This window comes from Tamandua tetradactyla, chromosome 5 (genome assembly GCF_023851605.1).
Source record: "Tamandua tetradactyla isolate mTamTet1 chromosome 5, mTamTet1.pri, whole genome shotgun sequence".
NCBI lineage: Eukaryota > Metazoa > Chordata > Mammalia > Pilosa > Myrmecophagidae > Tamandua > Tamandua tetradactyla.
This window is the reverse complement of record NC_135331.1, coordinates 156,956,465-156,983,922: the sequence shown is the minus strand read 5'-3', so window position 1 is coordinate 156,983,922 and position 27,458 is coordinate 156,956,465. Positions and strand designations below refer to the sequence as shown.

Below are 27,458 nucleotides of genomic sequence, written 5' to 3'. Positions count from 1 at the left end.
TAATTGTTTTTCCAATCTTAATAGTTTATAAGACTTTTCTAATTAAAATTGTTTAATTCACAGTATTTGAGGACTGGGAGGTAGCAACCTAAATATTCTGGTGTGTGTGTGTGTGTGTGTGTGTGTGTGTTAATGGAAAATAAAGTTTATGAAGAATACTTGTAAGCAGGGAAGTAGAGTGCACGTGGCTGTCTGAGCTTTCATGGTCCCACTGAGAGGAGTGTGTGTGCTAGGCATGGTTGACTAAGACTAAATGCAGAAAAGTGCCAAGGCAGGGCTGTATATAGGACTCTGTGATGGGAGGGAACCCAGATATTCTTAACATATCACGATTTTCTCCAGTTATTCATAGTTTTAAATAAAGCTATGTTAGGATAAAGGAAGCATCTTTATTTCCTAATCTACAGTGACAAACACTGCACACTGATTGGCTTAGCAACAGGAATTTTTTTTGTCTCATGGATTCAGAGGGTAGACTTCCCTGCTTTCTCACCCAAATTTGTAGCATTCTAGTTCTGGCTTGCTGCAGTCTTTGGTGTTCCTTGGCCTGCATCTCTGTCTCCTGTCACATGGCAACGCTCTTGTCCTCCTCCTGTGGCTTTCTCTGACTCTTGTAAGACCTCTAATAATATGGATTAAGGCCCGTAAACTAATCAGTTGGGTCACACCTAATGAATAGGTTGCTAGAAGATCCTGTTCACAAAAGAGGTGAAACTCACATTTTTTTTTCTTTTAATGAATGACTATTAAATGAATTAATGAATGACCATTTTGGGTTTAATTAACAAAGTACCATACATTAGATCTAATTAAGCTTATGACATTAAAACTTTTCTTTTTGGTCTTTTTAAGGCTGGCTTGAGTCTTCGCAAAGTAAACAGACATGTAGATTTTCCACTCTTGCTTGATTTAGCACCATTCTGTTCTGCTACTTGTAAGGTACGGTATATTAAGATATTTGATTTGGCAATAATAGACTTAAAAGTATCCTGTGTAACTTTCTTTAAGCCATGCTTTTGTTTTTTTGAATTAGCATCTCTGGAAAGGAAGTTTATATTTGGGGAAAGTAAATCAGTAACATATGGAACACTTAACATTGAATACGACTTTTGCCAGTTGGGAGACAGAATAGGGAAAAATCGAAAAAATGCATGAGGGATTGGTTGTCATGAAGATCAGAGTTGCTTGTAAATACCACTGAAATCAGGTGGTTGCTGAGAGAGGTGAGCAGGTTTTACACCCTCACCTTTTCTTTTTTTTTTACCTTTTTTTTTTTTTTTACCTTTTTTTTTTTTTTTTTACCTTTTATAGATGTGTTTAATCAGCAGTAGTCTTAGTATTTGTGCAGTTCTTTGTATTTTGTAAGTTGGTGTACTAGAGCATTATATTTTTATGCAATTTCAAGTATACAACGAGAATAGCATACTTGTCAAACAAGGATTGTTTTCAGATTGCTCATATTTGAATAGTTAGTGACAGAAAGCACACTGGTTTATGATTACTTGTACTTATATGTAAGGAATGTGTAGTTGAAATTGATGACTTTGTCTTCCATGGAGGAAATCAGTTATAGGGTAACATAAGGTGCTGTAAATCATTGCTGGTTAGCAGTCTCGTGTGTGCGTGTGTGTTTTTGTGACTATAAAATAGACTATTGAAGTTATTATTTCACATACATTGTTGAAACAAAAATGTATAAAATGCAGTTTTCTAGTGAATCCAGTTCATCTACTGTCAAATATTAATACTCTGTCAATTGTTAAAAGTTCATAGATTTAAATAAAGAAACTGAACACGCTACACATTAACTGTGAAATCAGTATATATTTTTAAATGAGCTATTATGGAGAATTTCCAAGGTACACAAATGTAGGCAGAAAAGAACAACGAACTCTTAGAACTCATCACCCAGCCCCAGTAACCATAAATCCATGGCCAGTCTTGCCCCATCTACATGCTCATCTACTTCTCTTATATTATTTTGAAGCAAATACCAGGCATCATATAATTTGTCCATAAATATTTGACTGTGTATCTTGAAACATTAGGATCTCTCTCCCCTCTACCTTAAAACAAAATCATAGTACCATTTTCATATTACAAAAACATGAACAATAATTCCTTCATGTCATCTAGTGTCCTTATTGTCTCATAAATGCCATTTTAAAGTGAATTTAGAATACTGATAGGGTCTACAATATGGTTGGATGAGTTTTTTAAGTTTCTTTTAATCTAAAGTTTCCCTTCACACATCTTTCTTCCCTCCCACTCCCCCATTGCAATTTATTTATTTTTTTAATTTTTTATTAATTAAAAAAATTATAAGAAACATTCCCAACACATACACTCAGCTATTCACAATATCATCACATAGTTGCATATTTATCATCATGATCATTTCCCAGAACATTAGCATCAATTCAGAAAAAGAAATAAAAAGACAACAGAAAAATATAACAAACAGAAAAAAAAAATTTGTACAGGCCATACCCCCTACTGATCCCTTTCATTGATCACTAGCATTTCAAACTAAATTTATTTATTTATTTATTTGTTTGTTTTATTTATTTATTTATTTATTTTACATGGGCAGGCACCGGGAAACGAACCCGGGTCCCCGGGCATGGCAGGCAAGCATTCTTACCTGCTGAGCCACCATGGCCCGCCCTCAAACTAAATTTATTTTAACATTTATTCCCCCTATTTATTTTTATTCCATATGTTCCTCTCATCTGTTGACAAGGTAGATAAAAGGAGCATCAGACACAAGGTTTTCACAATCACACAGTCACATTGTGAAAGCTATATCATTATACAATCATCATCAAGAAACATGGCTACTGGAACACAGCTCTACATTTTCAGGCAGTTCCCTCCAGCCTCTCCATTACATCTTGGATAACAAGGTGATATCTACTTAATGCATAAGAATTACCTCCAGGATAACCTCTCGACTCTGTTTGGAGTCTCTCAGCCATTGACACTTTGTCTCGTTTCACTCTTCCCCCTTTTGGTCAAGAAGGTTTTCTCAATCCCTTGATGCTGGGTCTCAGCTCATTCTAGAGTTTTTCTCAATCCTTGGATGCTGAATCTCAGCTCATTCTAGAGTTTTTCTCAATGCTTTGATGCCGAATCTCGGCTCATTCTGTGATTTCTGTCCCACGCTGCCAGGAAGATCCACACCCCTGGTAGTCATGTCCCACATAGACAGGAGGAGGGTGGTGAGTCTGCTTGCTGTGTTGGCTGGAGAGAGAGGCCACATCTGAGCAACAAAAGAGGTTCTCTTGGGGGTGACTCTTAGGCTTAATTTTAAGTAGGCTTGACCTATCCCCTGTGGGGTTAAGTTTCATATGAACAAACCCCAAGACTGGGAGCTCAGCCTATAGCTTTGGTTGTCCACACTGCTTGTGAGAATATCAAGAATTCAACTTGGGGAAGTTGAGTTTTCCCCGTTCTCACCATTCCCCAAAGGGGACTTTGCAAATACTTTTCCACTCACTGATCAAATCACTCTGGGATTCATCAGGGCATCACCTGGACAAACCAACAAAATCTCATGTCCTATACAAAGTTCCATGTACTTAAGGTGTTCAATCAACTATCTACATAAGTTATATTAGTAGATGCACTAGTCAAAGTATAGATTTGTACCAAATAAACATTTTTTTGCTTTAGTCTCACACATTAGTTGAAATTTTAAAATATTAAGTACCATCTGTTTTCAGCACACTGCAGTAATGACATTCTTTGGTCTTCCTCATGCAAAAACATTTTTTAAATTTGTACATTTAGTCACTATCATATACACTCTAGGCATTCCTAGATTACACCATCTCAATCTTTATCGTTTATCTTTCTTTGTGATTTCATTTGTGCCCCAGCCCTCCTCCCTTTATCATTCTCATATGCAGCTTCATTCAGTGTTTTAACATAATAGTATTAGTTAGGTAATATTGTGCTGTCCATTTCTGAGTTTTTATATTTAGTCCTGTTGCACAATCTGTATCCCTTCAGCTCCAGTTACCCAATATCTTACCTTATTTCTATCTCCTGATGGTCTCTGTTACCAAGGAAATATTCCAAGTTTATTCACTAATGTCAGTTCATATCAGTGAGACCATACAGTACCTGTCCTTTTGTTTCTGGCTAATCACACTCAGCATAATGTCCTTAAGGTCCATTCATGTTGTTGCATACTTCATAACTTTATTCTGTCTTACAACTGCATAATACTCCATCTTATGTAAATGTCACAGTTTGTTTAGCCAACTATCTGTTGATGGACATTTTGGCTGTTTCCATCTCTTGGTAATTGTTAATAATGCTGCTATAAACATTGGTGTGTAAATGTCCATTTGTGTCCTTGGCCTTGTGTCCTTTGAGTAAAGACAGCATATAGATGGGTCCTGTTTTTTAATCCATTCTGCCAGACTATGTCTTTTGATTGGAGAGTTTAATCCATTAACATTCAGTGTTACTACTGCATGGGTAGTACTTTCTTCTACTATTTTGCCTTCTGGATTTTATATGTCATATCTAATTTTCCTTCTTTTTACCTTTACTCATAGTCTTCCTTTCTACACTCTTCTCCACACCTCTCTCTTCTGTCTTCGTATCTGTCTCTAGTGTTCCCTTTAGTATTTCTTGCAGAGCTGGTCTCTTGGTCACAAATCCTCTCAGTGATTTTTTGTCTAAAAATGTTTTAATTTCTCCCTCATTTTTGAAGGACAAGTTTGCTGGATATAGAATTCTTGGTTGGCAGTTTTTCTCTTTTAATAATTTAAATATATTATCCCACTGTCTTCTCACTTCCCTGGTTTCTGCTGAGAGATCTGCGCATAGTCTTATTGGGCTTCCCTTGTATGTGATGGCTTGCTTTTCTCTTGCTGCTTTCAAGATCCTCTCTTTCTCTTTGACCTCTGACATTCTGATTATTAAATGTCTTGGAGTATGTCTATATGAATCTATTCTCTTTAGGGTACGCTGCACTTCTTGGATCTGTAATTTTAAGTCTTTCATAAGAGTTGGGAAATTTTCAGTGATAATTTCCTCCATTAGTTTTTCTCCTCCTTTTCCCTTCTCTTCTCCTTCTGGGACACCCACAACACGTATATTTGTGCACTTCATATTGTCTTTCAATTCCCTGAGTCCCTGCTCATATTTTTCCATTTTTTTCCCTATAGTTTTTGTTTCTTGTTGGATTTCAGATGTTCCATCCTCCAGTTCAGAAATCCTATGCTCTGTCTCTCGAACTCTACCACTGTAGGTTTCCATTGTTTTTTTCATCTCTTCTACTATCTTTCATTCCCATAAGTTCTGTGATTTGTTTTTTCAGACTTTGTTTCTTCTTTTTGTTCTTTCCTTGCCTTCTTTATATCCTCCCTCAGTTCATTGATTTGGTTTTTGATGAGGTTTTCCATGCCTGTTCGTATATTCTGAATTAATTGCTTCAGCTCCTGTATGTCATTTGAATTGTTGGTTTGTTCCTTTGATTACACCATACCTTCAATTTTCCTAGTGTGATTTGTTATTTTTTGCTGGTGTCTAGGCATTTAATTACCTTAATTAGTTTATTCTGGAGATTGCTTTCACTTCTTTTATCTAGGGTTTTCTTGCTGGATGAATTTGTTGTCTATCTGTTCTTTGACATTCTGTTCAGCTTTATCTGGACCTTTAGCTTAAGTTTTGTTTAACAGAGGAGAATTTTTCAATTCTTGTTTTCTTGTTTCTTGCCCTGCTTGTGTGGTGCCTTTCCCCCACACACACTTAGGAGGGTCTACTTAGATGTTATAGACCCCAGCCAGATTTTCCCAGACCAAACTGGCCTCCTATCAGGAGGAAAGAGTCACCTTTGTCGGTTTTCCCTGAGGGTGAGACCCAGCAAGTTGAAAAACTTACCTGTGAAGTCTCTGGACACTGTTTTTCTTATCCTGCCCAGTATCTGGCACTTGTCTGACTGCAGGTCCCACCAGCATAAGATGATGTGGTACCTTTAACTTTGGCAGACTCTCCCTGCTGGGGATGTTGTGGAGACAGAGGAGAGGTTGTAGGCTGGTTTTAATGGCTTCAAATTACCAAGCCCTGGGGTCTGAATTCCTTGATGGAGGGATTCCACCTGGGTGGGGCTTCACCCCTCCCCTGGGGAAGGCACAGGCTCCAGATAAGCCCCCAAAAGAGCCCACTTCTGCCTATGCCTGGGGCAGGTGCAGCCCGAAAAGTCCTGCTGCTGTATCCAGAGGCAGTCAAGCCTTTGTAGATACACAGCCACAAAAAAAAACCTCTGTTTCCTTCTTTCCCCCCCTTCTTTTGCTGTCAGTCCTGCCCCCTTGGCGCCGGGGCAAAAATGAGCAACCTCCACTTTGATCAGGTTCACCTAAGCTGGGGGGCTATTTTTAGTAGTCAGAATTTGTTAATTCCAGAATTGGTATTTGATTGTGCCCAGTCCCTGCTGCTGGTAAAGTCCTTTCCTTTCCCCTCTGGGAAGCGGCCTGTGGGGGAGGGGCGCTGGTTGCTGCAGCTTTGGGAACTCACGGATCTGGGGGGTGCTCGCAGCTGGTCCAGACTGGGGTATGCTGTGTGTCCGGTCACTATCGTGGCTCCAGGAGCTGTTCTGTACTGTTTCTGGTTATTTAGTAGTTCTGGAGGACGAACTAAAATGCGCACGTTGTTAAGCCACCATCTTGACCTGGCAGTGTCTGCAGTTTATTTTTTGAGGAAACTGGTTTATCTTTCAGGTCGTTTCCCAGGAAGTTTAGATTTAGATGACTGTTCTTCTGTTCTCTTTATTTTCTGTACATTGGAAGGTGGATCTTGAGAGAATTAAACAACTCTGGTTTATTACCCCCTTTTTGGAGGGGAGAGGCTACATCATAGAGGGTATTCTGTTCTGTTCAAGAAGCACATTTTGTTAATTTGTCTTTTTTGTGATATTAGCAACCAAAGATGCTCAATGTTAAATCCACTGGTTCCTTAAGGATCACAGAATTGTGGTTTCTAAATCCGTTATTCCTTCTTCATTTATTAGCTAGATTACTTCTACAAAGAAAAATTCCTTTCATCTACTTAGTTTTCTTGTGGTTTAGTTCTTATAGGAAATGGAGGATAAATGCTTGTTTCTTTCTCTCCTTCCCCTCCTTTTAATGTGTTTTCAAAATAATGAACTAGTTTACTAGCATATTCAAATTGTGACAGAATAGTTTGTTTTTATGAATTCATGGATTTAAACATATTCAATAGGTTCAAATCCATTATATTATTCTTTTTATTCACAATCTAATATATCAGTCTAATGGATCCATATTTGGCCACTGGAAGCCATGTCAAATTACCTCCTGTGTGTCCTTTGACATGCACCTAGTGTTACCTCTGTGTATAATTTTGCCACTAACTGAATATACTGTTCACTTAATTTTATTTTTAGATATTGTTATTTCTTTTTCTTTTTTAGATATTGCTTTTGAAATTATGGTATTGTTTAATATATATATTAAATATGTACATAGTTCCATTGTCAATTGTATATAATGTTCAAAACAGAATAAATTCAAAGAAGTTTAGCTTTTCTCCATGTCCATTCCACCTGTTTCCTCTTTCTCTAAATAGAAAATGATTTTTAAAATTATGGTTCATTCTTCTATAATTCCTTTTTTTATCATTCCTTTTTTAAACCTCAACAGGTAGGCATGTATATTTCTCCCGCCCTCCCCCCCATAATGCTATCTTATTGTATGTACCCTTTATTCCTCCTTATTCTTAACATTGTACCCTGCAGATTATCCCACAACAGGATTTAGAGACAGCATTCAATTTTTCAGGCAACATGCTACTCTATTGTGTGGATGTATCATTTAAGCAGTTACCAGTTTATGCACGTTTGAGTTTATTCCAATTTTTTGCTATTAAAAATAATCCTATAGTTAATAGTCTGGTGTGTATCTTTTTACATTTCACTCTTATACCTTTGGGATAGAACCCTAGAAATAGGTTAGATAAATTTTGGAATAATGCATATTTAAATTAGCTAGATAGCATGAAATACATCTGCATAGAATTTACCCTTTTGTATTCCCAGCAATATGTAACAGTACCCTTTCCCCCATAGCCCAACAATAGAGAACATTAAGACTGCGTTTTTTGGCAGTTTAATAGGTGTGGAACAGTATCTTGGTTTATTTATTTTTTATTTTGAAATAATTTCAAATGTATAGATAATATGCAAAAATAATATAGAAATAATACATAGAACTCTAGTGAACCCCTACTCAGATACCCAGATTTACCACCTTATCAGCATTAAGTCACATTTACCTTCTGTCTGCCCATCTGCCTTCCTGCCTTCCCTCCTTTTTCTTTCTTTCTTCCACTCCCTCACCTCCCTCACTCCCTGAGTGAGATGATTCCTATCTGTCTGTCTGTCTATCTTCTCAACATTTGCAAGTAGGTTGTATACAACATGCTCCTCTAATACTTGATACTTATATTTCCTGAGAATGAGGACACTCACTTTTGTAATGACCTCAAGTACAGCTATTAAGTTCTGGGATCTTAACACTGTTTTAAAGCATACAGTTGATATTCCAATTTTTTCAGCTGTCCCAATAATGTACTTTTGAGCATTTTCTCCTGCATTATTAGATCTAGTCCAGGATCATGTATTACAATTGTTGTCTCTTTAGCCTCTCTTTTTAAATTGTGATAATATATATACAACATAAAATTTCCCATCTCACCCACTCCCAAGCAATTTAGTGACATTAATCAGATGCGCAATGTTGTGCTACCATCACCACCATCTGTTGCCAAAACTTTTCCTTCACCTTGAGTAGGAACCTTCACCCTTTATGTATTAACTGCCCACTTCCCTACCTCCCTACCTCTGGTAACTGTACTTTACTTTCTGTTTCTTTGTGTGTTTGCATGGGCAGGCACTGGGAATTGAACCCAAATCGCCAGCTTGGCAGATGAGAATTCTGCCACTGAGCCACCATCACGCTGCCCTCTTTGTGTATTTTAAATATGGATTTCTCCTATTATAAGCAGAACATACATTTGACTTAATTTTCCTTACAGTAATATTTCACTAAATTTTACTAACTTGGATTTTGTTTCTTTATGTAAAAGAATGTAAATGTGGGAGATAGAGTTCTCTATGGTCTCTATGGAATAGTAGAACATAGTGGCTCGATGAGAGGAGGTCATTACACAGCCTATGTGAAAGTGAGAACACCCTCAAGAAACTTATTGGAACATGCCACTGGAAAGAAAAATGTACATGGTATGCTATCTTTATATTTTTGTTAAAATAAAGTTTATATTTTTGTTAAAATAAAGAATTCATGCTTCATTTTTTGGAATAGTTATTTCATGGACAGCTTAAATGGATTCATTTTGGTAATGTTTTATGAGAAACACTTCTTAGAGTTTTTGAATAATCTTAGATAATCTTAAATAGAAAATTGTATCCTTCTAGGCAATGTGAAGTGACACATGATTTTTCAAGGCCTTGAGTTATTGTGTATTTCGGTGGAGCAGTATATTATTTATTGATATCAAAATTTTGGAAGATATACCCGTTCTTAGAATAGAGTTTAAATGGAAAATTTGCTGGCTTTGTTTATGGATCAATGAACTAATTTTTTTTTTTCCTTTTTTAGTGGAAATTATTCTTTTCCCTGAGCAAATAACTTTTTACAAATCTATCTAATATTTCACTAGGATATTTAAAACAAAGTGTTACTAATTTGGGCAGGGATACTGTTAATCATTTCTAGCATTAATGCTTTGAAAGAGTTCATTTTGGAAGATGGTTAATCCAAGAAGAAACATTTATGCAAAGACTTATGCAATAAGATTTAGCATTAGATAGCTAAATATAGTTTGCGATGAATGTGCTATATATAATTTATAATAAGAATATAAAAATATCTGTTGTAAAACTGTACTTTTGTTGTGTTAGGTTTGAAGGAATCTGAGAGTGACTCAGCAGGACAGTGGGTCCATGTGAGTGACACATATGTGCAGGTGGTTCCAGAATCAAGAGCACTTAGCGCACAAGCTTACCTTCTTTTTTATGAAAGAATATTATAATTATAGGTTAATTATTAATGGTAATGATTATTTAGAACACTTTTATTTAAATGCTGCAATGTTAACCATAATATGTTATGTGCCTTTGTAGTCTTCTCTCTTCTACAAGAATAGCATGTTCCTCAAATGCTCCTGAATGTTTTTTATCATTTTGGTGAACCTTTTAAAGTAAATTAAATAACTCAGTATCTTCAAATTTATATTCTTAAAAATATATAAGAACATGTTTTCTCCAAAATATTTGTACCAAAAAACAAAAACAGAGTTTACAGTAGTACAGGACATCCCTTTATGATGTGACTCATTATTACAAGGACTCAGAAATGATGTTGGCTGAACCAAACCATTCGTTAAAACAGTGTTTCCCAAATGTAAGTCACATATCAACTTCCTGATTTCATATATAAATATGTGTGTATGATGTATGTATATACCCTGTGCTATTGTTTACCTGTTTTCTTAGTCTTCCTTATTTTTTAGCCTCACTTTTTAAAAACTTAACCTTGTTTTAAGCAATAATATTCCACAGCTAATGTGCTAGTTGTGTTTTTTTCTAATAAACATTAAAATATATAACTACTGAAGAAAAATTGTTCTTTTGTGTACCACTTAAAATCATCTCAGGGATATCAGGTAATATATGTGTACTGCTGTTTGGGAAACACTTCCATAACGCATGATTACATGAAGTATGCCTAATACGGTTATCTTGTCATCCTTTATATGATTCAGCCATAAAAAAAAAAAGGTAGCACTGTAATTTTAGTAGTTAGGGTTTACAAATAATATATTGTCTAGCTTATTGCTTTGAGGTTTTGAGAACTAGAAACATACTGAAATATTTCATTAACATATCATTTGCAGCCCATTCATGGTAGAGTGAAGGGTAATTTGCAATTGGTGGCCAAGTTCAAAATATAATTAAAGATAATTGTAATGTGCAAAATTGGTAAACAGAAGTTGCTACTCCATATAGGATGATAGGGTACCTTTGAAATATAAATTACCCAATTTTATTTATAAATGATGGGAATTATATTCTTATTACATTTAATAGGGAAGTATAATACATTTTCTGGTTCTGTATTTCAGTTCATACTAAACATAGTTTTGAGCTTAGTTTTTTGGTCTTCACTGAGTATCACTGATAAATTCCAGTAGATTTAACTTTTATTTGAATGGGGCATAAAGTTGGCATTTCTGGTTTTCCTTTTTTAAATAATAGTGAAAATAGTTTTTCCCCCCTAGAATACAAATGATCAAGCTGTCAAAGTTTTACATGAAAAGTATTACTATTACTTAGGCTTAGATTTCAAGAAATAATGGTTACTTTGGTGTCACATTATTGTTTGAAAGCACATAACTGCATGGTTCAAGCATCCTTTAGTACCAGTGACTGATAACTATAGACAAGTGCTAGATAAATGCGTGGTGTCAGTTCAATCTCTTCTTGGGAAGAAAGAATAAGAGTAGTGGCTATAGATAATGTATGGAGATGTTCAACCAAGAATATGACCCTTTTACTACATATACAACATTATCAGGGTTACCAATGCTGCCTTTTGATATGTGAATGAATGGAATTGTTATTAGTGTAGAGCTTAAAAGTGTACATTGCACAAATTCTATTTTTAAGCTATTGAAATTTCATAGTATGTGTCTTGACTTTTAACAATGAAATGATGGAGAAATATATTTTTTTAAGTTAGTACTCTGCAATGTCAGCTGGTGTGCTGTAAACAGTAATTCACGGTGTTTTTTCTTTCATTCAGTGTTTTTTCTTTCATTTCTTTTCAATCCATTAACACCGAAGATTCAATATCACAGCAGTGAATTTTTTAGAAAAAAAATTTAATCTCTTTATTCAGGCCAGCCACTTTGATAATGGCAATTACAATTCTTTTTTATCCCCCAAAATGTGAATATCAAGTTGCCTCATTTTTGTCATAGAAAAGGTACCATTAAGAGGCATACACATTTCATTGGATGGTCACCTGTTTCTTTCTTTGAATGCTGGATATATAGTCAGTTAGATAAAAAGGAAGAAGGAAGAAAAGAAAGAAAGGATAGGAGGACAGAAAAAAGGGGAAAAAAGAATAAGAGACAAGAGCATTCTTTTCCGTTGCCTTTTCATTGATCCCTGACACAGTTGAAGTCTGAGATGGTGAGTGATAGGTTCTCTCTTCAAGAGCAGGAATTAAGGAAAATACATAGTTCCTCTTTTCTTTGATAGGATGGTGGAAAATATACCAGTGGTATATTCATCAAGTAGCACATCTTGTAAGCTCTTCTAATTTAAGATCTTTTAAGCTCAGCTAATATTACCTAATTTTTAATTCATTGATTGTACTGTAGGTTTAGGACATTAACTCAGTATTCAAGTATTACGGTAGTTTTTATGCTTAACTTTACATTTATTCATTTTAGTATATAATTAATTGAATACCTGCTATCGGTCAAGCACTGTGCTGACACTATTTTAACGTGTAGATTTTAGACATTATTTTAGAAGTAATATGCAGATATGGTATTTATTTTCATTTCCTTAGTGCTGAATGTTAAAGGAGCTAATTCTAAAATCTATTTTTTTTAATAGCCTAGAGTTTATGAATGCTTTTCCCCTGGTCTTCTGGAAATGGAACAAAGTAGATTTTGATGCCTAAGAATTTCTGAAGCACAGTTTTTATAATAAGGTAGTGTGTTAAGTTACATATGGGTATACATTTAAAATTTTGCTTTTATTTTGAATATTTTCAAAGGACATTTGCAGGATATTATATTATATTGTGAGGTCACTATACTAGCAGTTACAGATCTTCAACACAATGACCATAGTGTTTGGCTAAATGAATTAAGAAGTAGAGAAATTTCACTAGCTTTATTTAGAAATTGGTTTACAGGGTATGTCTAACCCCAGTTTCCCCCTAGTTTTTCCATATTTAAAATGATAAAATTTTGATTGTGTGCCAATTATGTGAATATTTTTGACACAGCCCATTAAATGTCTATACTTAAGCTTTTGCCATTTAATGTTTTTTACAATGATGTGAAGGCCACCTTTATAGGTGGCCAAAGAGAGTGGTAGTTGATCAATTCAGAGTTGTTAATATCTGTTTTCTTATTTTAAATGTACCGGCAGAGCTGTTTTATAAAATATTTAATGGCTTCTAGTTTGCATGTGTGGTGATTTTAACCTGTGATTTTTATGCTAATGAATAAAATTTCCTGAATATTAAGCTGTGAAATATTATCTGTTCTTCTCTAACTTTTGTAGTTATCCTTCTTATTTCACAATCATAACTTATTTTCTGCATGATACTTGATCAAATAAGCCTAAACCAAATGTTATGTGCAATAAAACTGAGCCTCTAGATAACCTAACACATTTAAAAAGACTTTTTTAGATATTTAAAATGTTTTTGTTCACATAAAAATCATCAATGCAAATGTCTGAAAAATGGCTATATTTTTAAACATTGAGTATAATGTCATATCTACTGTTTCATCTTTACATTTCTGCAGTGCTTTAGAAAATACCTATGTAACTTATTGAGTTTTATTTTGATGTTACTGTATAAACATGGATAATAAATATTGAATTCTTATTTATCTTTTGTTTCAACATTGGCCCTGGTGTTTTTGTAATGCATATTATTGACAACATGTTTTATCTCTCAACACTGTATTTGTATACTTAGCTACATTCAAAACAACCTCTGTATTTTAGAAATGATTTCAGAACAAAATAATTTATTATTGGCCATTTTCATCCAAATTGAGTCCCTACCAAAGAATGAGTCTTCATCCTTTCAGATTTTTCTCAAATTGGTTGATTTAGTTAGATGGAATAATCCACTGGGAAATATTTTGTGTTCAACATTTTGGGGGCCATGGATCTCTCTGAGATTATGATGATAGTTACAGACCTTTCATCGTAATGTTCAATCATTTAATAAGCATTCATTGAGCATCTCCTTTGTGCTAAGCATTTGGGATGCAAAAGTGAACACAAGAGGGCGGGCAACAGTGGCTCAGTGGCAGAATTCTCACTTGTCATGCTGGAGATCCGAGTTCGATTTCTGGTGCCTACCCATATTAAAAAAAAAAGTGAACACAAGAGACAGAAATATCTCTGGGAAATGAGGAATAAAGAAAAGATATGCCAGATGGTAAATGATATGAGAAAAATCAAGCAGCTTACTCACAGAGCCATATAGTTAAAAATTAAAGTCAAGGAGATGAGGGATACCCTCGGGATAAAAGGAATGCTGTTATTAGTCCTGATGGTCCCCAAAGAGAAGCTGTGAATGTTAGGGGAAGAGCGGAGTTTTAATTATGGGGCCTCCTTGTCACCCCTGGTAATTGCAGTATAGAGACTTGGAAGGGAAATCTTTTATTTGTATATTCCCCCCAAAATATACATCCAATGTTTTTGTATGTAATTCCAACCCCCCTGAAGCCATTTTCATGCATTTCATATAATATCCAAAGTATTTGCATTCCCATATGTATTAGGATAGGCTGGGTTATGCTGCAGTAACAACCCCAAATACCAGTTTCTTGCTCACCCACAGATCGCTGTGAATCTGTCTGGACAATCTACAAAGGGAACTGTTCTCCAGCTGGTGACCCTGTAATCCAGGCTGATTCAATCTTGTGGTGCTACCATTTCAACCTCGGGCCTCCTTACTGTTGTAGGGGAAGAGAATATTAGGGCTTGCACCAACAATTAAGTTCTTTATCTGGACATGTTACTCATAATCCACTGGCCAGAAGTAGTCACAAGGTTCTGCCTAACTGCAAGGAGGGATGGGTAGAAATGAATAGGCCTTCCATGCACTCAGAAGAGGACGATGAGATATATGAACAGAAAAGCTTCCACCATAGCCCACCCTTCTTTTCATTAAATACTCAGCTCACTCTTCTTTCTACACATGGAAAACACTGATCCCTTCTTCTAGGGAGACATCTCCAAAATTCTGTCCAGGTAAAGCTTTTTCCTCCAAGACTGGGCCCTCTAGATGTGCTGTGTCGGGTCTCATGTTGCTCTCACTGGTCTGGAGACCCAGTTAATGCACAGTGGTGAAACAGGGAAACATAATCACAGTAAAAGCTCTCACTCACAAATGAAAGGGAGAATGGGAGATAGTGGCAGAATCCCTTACCCTTGATATGGGAAATGTTCATGATCTTTTTTTTTCTGTTCTGTAGGAAGAATTCCTTTATCCCTCAGTGATCCAGGCTGACAGAGACTTTATCAATCCATAACTACATAATCTGAAACATGCAGCCTCCTTGGTTGATGGGACAGTGCATCATGTCTTGTAAGCTTTGGCCCAGTAGTGATATACATCACTGGCCAGAAATTAATCCACAAAGTCATCCCAACCTCATGGAGGCTTAGGAATGTAGTCTGTGCTATGAGGCCACAGAATCAAATATTGATGAATAATAATGTCTACCATGCCATACAAATGAATTAAGTACAGAAATAGCACTTTTAATCACTGACTATGTCAGTTAACTTAGTAGGTTTACCTTTCTCCAATCTGGCCTAAATGACCAATATCTGCATTAGAGTCCAGTGTGGTCCATTATTGTTTAGTAATTGAAGTAGTTATTTTATATCCTCTTCATACTTCATTGTATCAGACAGTTTCACTACTTTCTAGGAGATTTTTAAGTAGCCAACCTACTTAAGAATTAAAGAGTTTAAATAATTTGCTTGAAGTATTTTGACCTTAAATAATTTTTAGCCTTAAATTTTAAGATGAAGGTGATATGGGACTTAACATAAATAACATTAAAGGTTCAAATCTAGAAAAGCAGACACTTCCTAATTTCTGCATCTTTTCCACATACCATTTTATTTAGCTTTCTTCCATTTTCCCTAGAGGATGTTATTTCCGTAATGCAAGGTACTAATTTGACATATTCTCCTCCTAGAATTTTCTATTTCAAAAATTCTGTGAACAGAAGAAGTTTATTTAAAATTTATTTTACAAAATGCACTGCTTGCTAGTCATAAACAGATTGCCGAGACTGGCAAGATGGTGGCTTTTAGACTTGCTGATTGGGGTGCAGAATGACCAGCTAGTAGAAATTCAGGTAGATCAAAGCCATTCAGACAGAGGGGAAGGCACTCTAACATAAAAATCACATTCTGACAAAGTCTTGGAGGACATAAATATAGTTGACTGATACCTCTTCAGATCATAATGCAACAGGGAAATCCTGAGATAATGGTGAGGGAAAGAGAAATGGAACAATAAACCTATTTTCTGGTCTGGGAAACTGCTGAGAGTATCTCATTAAACTGGCACAGGGAACAGAACGTGAGGTGTTCAGTAGCTTATACCATTTGGCAATGAAATTTCAGAAAGATTTCATTCAGTGGCCCCTGCAGCAGGGCCACTGTTGCTCAAAATATTCAGTCATTCAACAAATGCAAACATGCTTTCCACATGCTGAACACTGTGTGCTAAAGTACTTGGAGGGCAGAGGTGGGGAAAAAATCCCTACTGGAAAATTGGTTCTACTATACTGAGAAAACAAGCAATTACAGGATGATTATAGGGAGTGGGAACATATGAAAATTTCACTAAGGGAATCAGCTTTCTTAGAAAAGACAGTTTCTCTGATGGGTATGTTTCTCAGAGAAACTTGAAAATCAGGCCTAATACAGAAAAAAGAAAAGATAGAAAATCTGAGAGCAAATTGAGAGATAACCACAGTTAACATGTTGGTATACCTAGGGTTTGTCCCATAAATGATTTTTAAACCATATTAGACTGTTGAGTAATCTTGTCTTATTTGAATCGAGTGGAAATTAAGGAGAGGATCAAAAGAATGGAGCTTTCCTTTTGCCTGGAGTAGTATCCTCACACAGCATGGTGTTGCCAGGTGTTATCAGTGAAGGACTTCCCCAAGAGAAAGTTTTATTTCAAGGGCCACTTGGATTTGAGGCCCAGCCCATCTTCAGCTACTGAGGACATTCCTCTAAAGCTGATCACAGAGTATCTGAGTTTGAAGTGTTTTAGTCTGCTTGAGCTGCCGCAATGCAACATACCAGAAGTGGGCTGGCTCTTAACAATGGGAATTATTTAGTTTATAGGCTTATAGTCCGAATCAAGATATCATCAAGATCATACCTTTTTCCTGAAGACAGGAGTCAGCCGATCTGGCTCTCATGGCTTACTGCTTGTGTGGCTTTCTCTCCCAGTTTCTGTGTCTTGCTCTCTCTATTTTATCCTCTTATAAAGAACTCCGGAAAGAGGACTAATACCCACCTGGGGCACACATCAACGGAAATAACCTAATCAGCTGGCCAAGACAGCAGCTTAATAAGGTGTGGAATTTAGTTCGTCCTCCAGAGCAGCTAGTAAATAGCCAGGAACAGTACAGAACAACTGCTGGGGCTACATCAGGAACCGGTCACACAGCGTACCCCAGTCTGGACAAGTTGGACTGGTAGAGATACCGCACAGAACCGTAAGCCTCCAAGGTGGGCAGGCCGGCGCCCCTCCCCCGTGGGCACAGCAGCCTGGTTCCTGGAAAGTAAAGAAAAGAGACTTGACTAGTAGCTGGGGCTTCACTCAACCAAACTCCACTTGTGGAACTAATTAACAAATTCTGACTACTGAAAATAGGTCCCCAGCTCAGATAAACCTCAAATAAGAGCTAAAGGTACCAGGAGTTTTTGCCCTGGTACAGAGGGCAAAAAAAAAAAAAAAGCCAGAGGTTTTTTGGATTCAACGGCACAAAATGCTTGTAAAGGGTGGACCCTAAATGAATGGGGCATGGGAGCACATAGAACCTGGAGATGCACAGAACAATGTACCAACTTAAGCTCTTGATTAACAAACCCGAGGAATTGGGGTCCTGCTCTGAAAAGGATTTTTTTTTCACTTTGTTTCCACTATTTAACTGCTCATTAGATAGAACTCCTAGGCTTCTGGGCGCCCACTGCCCCAGGTAAGGGAGGAATTAAGCTTCTCTGAGAGACAAAGAGGATGGTCAAGTGAAAGGAATTAATTCCCTGGAGGCTGTGCCTTCCCCAGGAGAGGAGTGGGACCCAGCTCTGGGGGAATCCCTCCCTTAAGGAATTCAGACCCCAGGGACTACAAAACTGAAGTAATTAAAACCTATAACCTCTTCTCTGTCTCAACCACACCCCCCAGCTGGGAGAGTCTGCTGAAGTTAGAGGCAGCACACCACTTTATACTGATGGGAAACCATAGGCAGATAAGTCCCACAATTGGACAAAACAGGAAAAGCAGAGTCTAATGGCTTCTTAGGAAAGTCTATCAACCTGCTGGGTCCCACCCTCAGGGAAAAGTGATGCATGTGATTCTGTCCTCCTGAGAGGAGGCCAGTCTGATCTGAGAAAATGTAACTGGGGTCTATAATATCTAAGTAGGCCCTCCTAAGAAAAAAAAAGAAAGAAAGAAAGAAAAAGGCTCCATATAGGCAAGGCAAGAAACAAGAAAACAAGAACGGAAAAATTCTGATATGTTAAACAAAATCCATGCCAGAGGTATAGAATAAGTGGAACTGAATGTCAAAAACATAAAAGAACGAAGTGGAGAGAAGGGGGCCAAGATGGTGGCTTAGCAAGGTGTGGGATTTAGTTCATCCTCCAGAGCACCTCGTAAATAGCCAGGAACAGTACAGAACAACTGCTGGGGCCACATCACTGACTGGACGCACAGCGTACCCTAGTCTGGACCAGCTGGACCAGCTGTGAGCCCCCCCAGAACCGTGAGTTCCCCAAGCCGAGGCAGCTGGCACCCTCCCCCACAGGCTGTTTCCCAGAGGGAAAAGGAAAGGGACTTTACCAGCAGCAGGGGCTGAGTGCAACCAAACTCCAATTGTGGAATTAATTAACAAATTCGGACCACTAAAAATAGGCCCCCCAGCTCAGCGGAACCTCAAATAAAAGTAAAAGTGGAGGTTGCTGGGTTTTCTTACCCAGGCACAGAGGGAGCAAGGTTGATGGAAAAAAGGGGGGGGGGGGGACATAGAATTTTTTTTTGGATTTGAAAAGGTCTGGGCCCTGAAGAAAAGGAGAGGGCACACAGGACCTGGAGATACACAGAGCAATGTACCAACTTAAATTCTTGATTGGCAAACCCAAGGAATGGGGGTCCTGCTCTGAAAAGCATTTTTCTCTTTTATTTTGGTGGCTTTTAGAAAGTTTCTATGGCTTGACTGCTCTTTGGATACAGCTGCAAGGCTTCTTGGGCTCCACTGCTCCAGGCATAGGCAGAATTAAGCTTGTTTGAGTGTTTCTCTGGAGCCTGTGCCTTCCCGGGAGAGGGGAGGGGCCCAGCTCAGGTGGAATCCCTCCCTCAAGGAATTCAGACCCCAGGGTGTGGAAAAGTGAAGCAATTAAAACCAGACTACAACCTCTCCTCTGTCTCCACCACACCTCCAACAGGGAGAGTCTGCTGAAGTTAAAGGTACCGCATCACCTTATGCTAGTGGTACCTGCAGGCAGACAAGCACCACATACTGGGCAGGATAGGAAAAACGAAGGCCCAGAGGCTTCATAGGAAAGCCTTTCAATCTGCTGGGTCTCACCCTCAGGGAAAACTGGCAACATACAAGGGAAGCCCAATAAGACTATGCATGGATTTCTCAGCAGAAACCATGGAGGCAAGAAGACAGTGAATGATATATTTAAATTACTAAAAGAGAAAAACTGCCAACCAAGAATTCTATATCCAGCAAAGTTGCCCTTCAAAAATAAGGGGGAAATTAAAACATTTTCAGGCAAAAAAAAATCACTGAGAGAATTTGTGACCAAGAGACCAGCTCTGCAAGAAATACTAAAGGGAGGACTAGAGACAGATGTGAAAAGACAGGAGAGAGAGGTGTGGAGAAGAGTGTAGAAATGAAGACTTTCAGTAAAGGTAAAAAGAAGAAAAATTAGATGTGACATATAAAATCCAAAAGGCAAAATGGTAGAAGAAAGTACTTCCTGTAAAGTAATAACACTAAAGGTTAATGGATTAAACTCCCCAATGAAAAGACATAGACCAGCAGAACGGATTGAAAAACAGGACCCATCTACATACTGTCTACCAGAAATGCATCTTAGACCCAAGGATAAACATAAGTTGAAAGTGAAAGGTTGGGAAAAGATATTGCATGCAAATAACAATCAGAAAGGAGCAGAGTAGCTATACTATATATCCAACAAATTACATTTCATATGTAAAACAGTTAAAAGAGACAAAGATGGACACTATGTATTAATAAAAGGAACAATTCAACAAGAAGACATAACAATCATAAATATTGATGCACTGAGCCAGAAAGCTCCAAAATACATAAGGCAAACACTGAAAAGAGAAATAGACACATCTACCATAATAGTTGGAGACTTCAATTCCCACTCTGATCAATGGACAAAACATCTAGACAGAGGATCAATAAAGAAACAGAGAATTTAAATAATATAATAAATGAGCTAAACTTAACAGACATTACACCCCACAACAGCAGGATATACATTTTTTTCAAGTGTTCATGGATCATTCTCAAGGATAGAGACTATGCTGGGTCACAAAGCAAGTCTCAATATATTTAAAAAGATTGAAATAATACAAAACACTTTCTCAGATCATAAAGGAATGAATTTGTAAATCAATAATAGGCAGAGTGCCAGAAAATTCACAAATATATGGGGGCTCAACAACACACTCTTAAACAACCAGTGGGTCAAGAAAGAAATTACAAGAGAAATCAATAAATAGGCAAATGAAAATGAAAACATGACATATCAAAATTATTGGGATGCAGCAAATGCAGTGTTAAGAGGGAAATTTATTGCCCTAAATGCCTGTATCAAAAGAGAAGAAAGCACAAAAATTGAGAATTAACTGTCCACTTGGAAAAACTGAAAAAGAACAAGAAACTAACCCCAAAGCAAGCAAAAGGAAAGATAATGAAGATTAGAGCAGAATAAATGAAATTGAGAACATGAAAACAATCGAGATAATCAACAAAGCCAGAAGTTGGTTCTATGAGAAAATCAATAAGATTGATGGACCTTTAGCAAGGTTAACAAAAAGAAGAAGAGAGGGGATGCAAATGAATAAAAGCAGAAATGGAAGAGGAGACATAACACTTGACCTCACAGAAATGAAGGAGTTAATGAGAGGATACTATGAACAACTTTATGCTAATAAACTCGAGAATGTAGATGAAATGGACAACTTCATAAAAGGAATGAACAACCAACATTGACTTGAGAAGAAATAGATGACCTCAACAATCCAATCACAAGTAAAGAAATGGAATGAGTCATTAAGAAGCTCCCCAAAAAGAAAAGTCCAGGACCAGATGGCTTTACATGTGAATTTTACCAAACATTCAAGAAAGAATTAGTACTAATCCTGCTCAAACTCTTCAAAAAACTTGAAGAAGAGGGGAAGTACCTAACTCATGCTACGAAGCCAACATCACCCTCATACCAAAGCCAGACAAAGATATTACAAAAAAGAAAACTACAGACTCCTCAAAAAAATTCTTGCAAATCGAATCCAGGAGTATTAAAAGAATTATGCACCATGACCAAGTAAGATTCGTCCCAGGGGTGCAAGGATGGTTCAACATAAGAAAATCAATTAATGTAATACACTATATCAAAAAATCAAAGCAGAAAAACCACATGATCATCTCAATTGATGCAGAAAAGGCATTTGACAAAATTCAACATCCTTTTTAATGAAAACGCATCAAAGGATAGGAATAGAAGGGATCTTCCTCAACATGACAAAGGGAATATATGAAAAACCCACAGCTAACATAATCTTCAATGTGGAAAAACTGAAAACTTTCCCCCTAAGATCAGGAACAAGATGAGGATGTCCACTATCACCATTGTTATTCAACATTGTGTTGGAAGTTCTAGCCAGAGCAATTAGACAAGAAAAAGAAACACAAGGCATCAAAATTAGAAAGGAAGAAGCAAAACTCTCACTGTTTGCACATGATATACTATATGTTGAAAACCCTGAAAAATCCACAGCAAAACTACTAGAGCTAATAAATGAGTACAACAAAGTGGCAGGTTACAAAATCAACACTCAAAAATCTGTAGTGTTCTATACACTAGTAATGAACAAACTGAGGGGGAAATCATGAAAAAAAATCCATTTACAATTGCAACCAAAAGAATAACATATTTAGGAATAAATTTGACTAAAGAGACAAAAGACCTACCAGAGAAAACTATAAGAAATTGTTAAAAGAAATCACAGAAGACCTAAATACATGGAAGGGCATACCGTGCTCATGGATTGGAAGACTAAATATAGTTAAGATGTCAATTCTACCTAATTGATTTAAAGATTCAGTGCAATACCAATTAAAATCCCCAAAACTTACTTTGCAGAAATAGAAAAAACAATAACCAAATTTATCTGGAAGGGCAGGGTGCCCCGAATAGCTAAAAGTATCCTGAGAAAGAAAAATGAAGTCGGAGGTCTCACACTCCCTGCCTTTAAGGTATATTACGAAGCTACAGTGGTCAAAACAGCATGGTACTGGCGTAAAGATAGACATACTGACCAATGGAATTGAATAGAGTGTTCAGATATAGATCCTCTCATCTATGGACAATAGATCTTTGATAAGACAGTCAAGCCAACTTACCTGGGACAGAACAGTCTCTTCAATAAATGGTGCCCAGAGAACTGGATATCCATATGCAAAAGAATGAAAGAGGATCCATATGTCACACCCTATACAAAAAATTAACTCAAAATGGACCAAAGACCTAAACATTAGATCTCAGACCATAAAACTGTTAGAAGAAAATGTAGGGGAAAATCTTATAAATCTTATAATAGGAGGCAGTTTCCTAGACCTTACACCCAAAGCATGAGCATTGAATAAATAAATAAATAAATGACAACTCTTCAAAATTAAACACTTTTGTGCATCAAAGAACTTTGTCAAGAAAGTAAAAAGACAGCCTACATAATGGGAGACAATATTTGGAAGTGATATATCAGATAAAGGTCTAGTATCCAGAATATATATAGAGATTGTTCAACTCAACAACAAAAAGACAAACAACCCAATTACAAAATGGGCAAAAGGTTTGAACAGACACTTCTCAGAAGAGGAAATATAAATGGCCAAGAGGCACATGAAAAGATGCTCAACTTCCCTGGCTATTAGGGAAATGCAAATCAAAATCACAATGAAATATCATCTCACACCCACCAGAATGGCCATTATCAATAAAACAGAAAATGACAAGTGCTGGAGAGGATGTGGAGAAAGAGGCATACTTATCCACTATTGGTGGGAATGTGAAATGGTACAACTGCTGTGGAAGGCAGTTTGGTGGTTCTTCAGGAAGCTAAGTATAGAATTGCCATAAGACCCAGCAATAAAATTGCTAAGTGTCTACTCAGAGGACATGAGGGGAAAGGCACAAACGGACATTTGCACACCAATGTTTATAGCAGCATTATCATTTCCAAGAGATGGAAACAGCCCAAATGTCCACCAACAGACAAGAGGCTAAACAAGCTGTGGTATATACATACAGTGGAATATTATGCAGCTGTAAGACAAAGAATAAAGTTATGAAGTATGCGACAACATGGATGGTCCTTAAGGACATTATGCCAAGTGAGATTAACCAGAAACAAAAGGACAAATACTTTATGGTCTCACTGATATGAACTAACATTAAGGAATGAGCTTTGATAATTTCAGTTAAGAACAGAGGTCATCAGGAGATAGAAATAGGGTAGTTATTGGGTGTTTGGAACTGAAGGGATACAGATGGTGCAACAGGACTGATTGTAAAAATTCAGAAATGCATAGCACAATACTACATAACTGTAATACAATAATGTTAGAACACTGAAGGAAGCTGAATGTGAGAATGATAGAGTTAGGAGGCCTGGGGGCACAAATGAAATTGGAAGGAATGATATACCATAAAGAATGAGATGGCATAATGTAGAAATGCCTAGAGTGTATTTTGATAGTGACTAAATGTACAAATTTAAAAATGTTTTGCATGAGGAAGAACAAAGAAATGTCAATAATACGGGGTATTGAAAATAGATGGTAATTAATATTTTAAAACTTAAACTTATGTGTGAGGCTAAAGCAAAAAATGTTTATTTGGTACAAAATTTGTATTCTGAGTAGTGCATTTCCTAATATAACTTATGTGGACAGCTTAATTGAACACCATGATACTTGGAACCTTGAGTAGGACATGAGATTTTGTTAATTTGTCTAGAGTGATGCCCCAGTAAATCCCAGAGTGATTTAAACAGTGGACAAAAAAGGATTTGAAAAGTCCCCTTGGGGGAATGGTGAGAGATTGGGAAAATTCAACTTCCCCAAGTGGAGAATTCTTGTTATTCTCACAAGCGGTAGGGATAACCAAAGCAATAGGATGAGCCCCCAATCTTGGGGTTTGTTCATAAGAAACTCAACCCGCAAAGGATAGGCTAACCCTACTTAAAATTAGGCCTAAGAGTCACCCCCAAGAGAACCTCTTCTGTTGCTCAGATGTGGCCTCTCTCTCTCAGACAGCATGACAGGCAAACTCATTGCCCCTCCCCCTCTACATGGGCCGTGACTCCCAGGGGTGTGGATTTTCCTGGCAATTTGGGACAGAAATCCTAGAATGAGCTGGGACTCAACATCTAGTGAATGAGGAAACCTTCTCGACCAAAAGGGGGAAGAGTGAAATGAGACAAAATAAAGTATCAATGGCTGAGAGATTCCAAAAAGAGTTGAGAGGTTATCCTGGAGGTTATTCTTATGCATTGAATAGATATAACCTGTTTAGTTAAGGTCTAATGGGGAGGCTGGAGGGAACTGCCCGAAAATGTAGAGCTGTGCTCCAGTAGCCATGTTTCTTGAAGATGATTATATACTAATACAGTTTTCACAATGTGACTGTGTAGTTGTGAAAACCTTGTTTCTGATGCTCCTTTTGTGTACCTTATCAACAGATGAGTAGAACATATGGATTAAAAATAAATAAATAACAGAGGGAACAAATGTTAAAATAAATTTAGCAACTTGAAATGCTAGTGGTCAATGAAAGGGAGGGGTAAAGGGTATGGTATGTACAAGTATTTTTCTGTTTTCTTTTTATTTCTTTTTCTGAATTGATGCAAATGTTCTGAGAAATTATCATGATGATGAATATACAAATATGTGAAGATTTTGTGAGTTATTGATTATATAACAGGAATGGAATGATCATGTAGTAAGACTTTGTGTTTGTATGTGGTTATGTTTCATTTAAAAAATGATTATGGTGAAGAATACACAACTGTGTCATGATATTGTGAGCCATTGATTGTATACCATGTATGGACTGTATGTTTGTGAAGATTTGTCAATAAAAAATATTTAAATAATAAATACTACATAAGCAAAAAAAAAAAAAAAAAAGAACTAAGCTGTCCAGTGAGAAAATCCTATGTAAAAGAGTGCAAACAATCTCCAGAATAAGCTAATCAAGAAACTCAAATGCCTAGATGCCAGCAAAAATAACAAATCATACTAGGAAAATTGAAGATATGGCTCAGTCAAAGGAAAAACCAACAATTCAAATGAGATACAGGAGTTGAAACAATTAATTCAAGTATGTTTGACAGACATGGAAAATCTAATCAAAAATCAAATCAATGAGTTGAGGGAGGATATAAAGGAGGCAGTGGGTGAACAAAAAGAAGAAATTGAAATCCTGAAAAACAAATCACAGAACTTATGGGAATGAAAGACACAGCAGAAGAGATGGGGAAAAAACAATGGAAACCTACAATGTTATATTTGAAGAGGCAGAAGAAAGGATTAGTGAATTGGAGGACAGACATCGAAATCCAACAAGCAAAGCAAAATATAGGGAAAAGAATGGAAAAAATATGAGCAGGGACTCAGGGAATTGAATGACAACATCAACTGCATGAATATACAAGTTGTGGGTGTCCCAGAAAGAGAAGAGAAGGGAAAAGGAGGAGAAAGACTAATGGAGGAAATTATCACTGAAAATTTCACATCTCTGATAAAAGACATAAAATTGCAGATCCAAGAAGTGCAGTATACCCCAAACAGAATAGATACAAATAGATGTACTCCAAGTCACTTACTAATCAGAATGTCAGATGTCAAAGAGAAAGAGAGAATTTTGAAAGCAGCAAGAGAAAAGCAATCCAAGGGAAGCCCAATAAGTCTATGTATGGATTTCTCAGCAGAAACCATGGAGGCGAGAAGATATTGGTATGATATATTTAAGATTCTAAAAGAGAAAAACTGCCAGCCAAGAATTCTATATCCAGTAAAATTGTCCTTCAAAATGAGGGGAAATGGAAACATATTTCAGACAAAGAAATCACTGAGAGAATTTGTGATCAAGAGACTGGCTCTGCAGGAAATACTAAAGGAAGCACTAGAGGCAGATAGGAAAAGACAGGAGAGAGAGGTGTGGAGAAGAGTGTAGAAATGAAGATAATCAATAAAGATAAAAAGAGAAAAAAATTAGATGTGATATATAAAATCCAAGAGGCAAAATGGTAGAAGAAAGTACTGCCCTTACAGTAATAACACTAAAAGTTAATGGATTAAGCTCCCCAATCAAAAGACATAGATTAGTAGAATGGATTTAAAAATGGGACCCATCTATATGCTGCCTACAGGAGATGCATTTAGACCTAAGGACAAACGTAGGTTGAAAGTGAAAGGTTGGGGAAAGATATTTCATGCAAATAACAATCTGAAAAGAGCAGAAGTAACTATATTAATATCCAAAAAATTAGACTTCAAATGTAAAACAATTAAAAGAGACAAAGAAGGGCACTATGTATTAATAAAAGGAACAATTCAACAAGAAGGCATAACAATCATAAATATTTATATACTGAGCCAGAGTGCTCCAAAATATAGGCGGCAAACACTGAAAAGAGAAATAGACACATCTACCATAATAGCTGGAGACTTCAATTCCCCCACTCTCATCAATGGACAGAACATCTAGACAGGATCAGTAAAGAAACAGGGAATTTGAATAATGCAATAAACGAACTAGACTTAACAGATATTTTAGAACATTACACCCCATTACAGCAGGATACACCTTTTTCTCAAGTGCTCATGGATCATTCTCAAAGAAAGACCATAGGCTGGGTTACAAAGCAAGTCTCAATAAATTTAAAAGATTGAAATCATACGAAACATTTTCTTGGATCATAAAGAAATGAAGTTGGAAATCAATAACAGGCAGAGGGCCAGAAAATTCACAAATATATGGAGGCTCAACAATACACTCTTAAACAACCAGTGGGTCAAGGAAGAAATTACAAAAGAAATCAGTAAAT

The 27,458-nt window shown here is 36.7% G+C and overlaps 1 protein-coding gene across 5 annotated transcripts in view; it reads left to right on the top strand.

Annotated features, from left to right (window-relative positions):
* The window catches only part of USP45 (ubiquitin specific peptidase 45), a 107,379-nt gene extending 95,246 nt beyond the window's left edge, over window positions 1–12,133 (top strand). For all 5 annotated transcript variants that reach the window (XM_077162478.1, XM_077162475.1, XM_077162476.1 and 2 more), the window contains 3 exons: window positions 853–939; window positions 9,121–9,274; window positions 9,956–12,133. In XM_077162478.1, the coding sequence (XP_077018593.1) occupies window positions 853–939; window positions 9,121–9,274; window positions 9,956–10,086 (372 nt within the window). In that variant the 3' untranslated portion in view covers window positions 10,087–12,133. The remainder of the gene's footprint in view (window positions 1–852; window positions 940–9,120; window positions 9,275–9,955) is intronic.
* The last annotated feature ends 15,325 nt before the right edge of the window (window positions 12,134–27,458 follow it).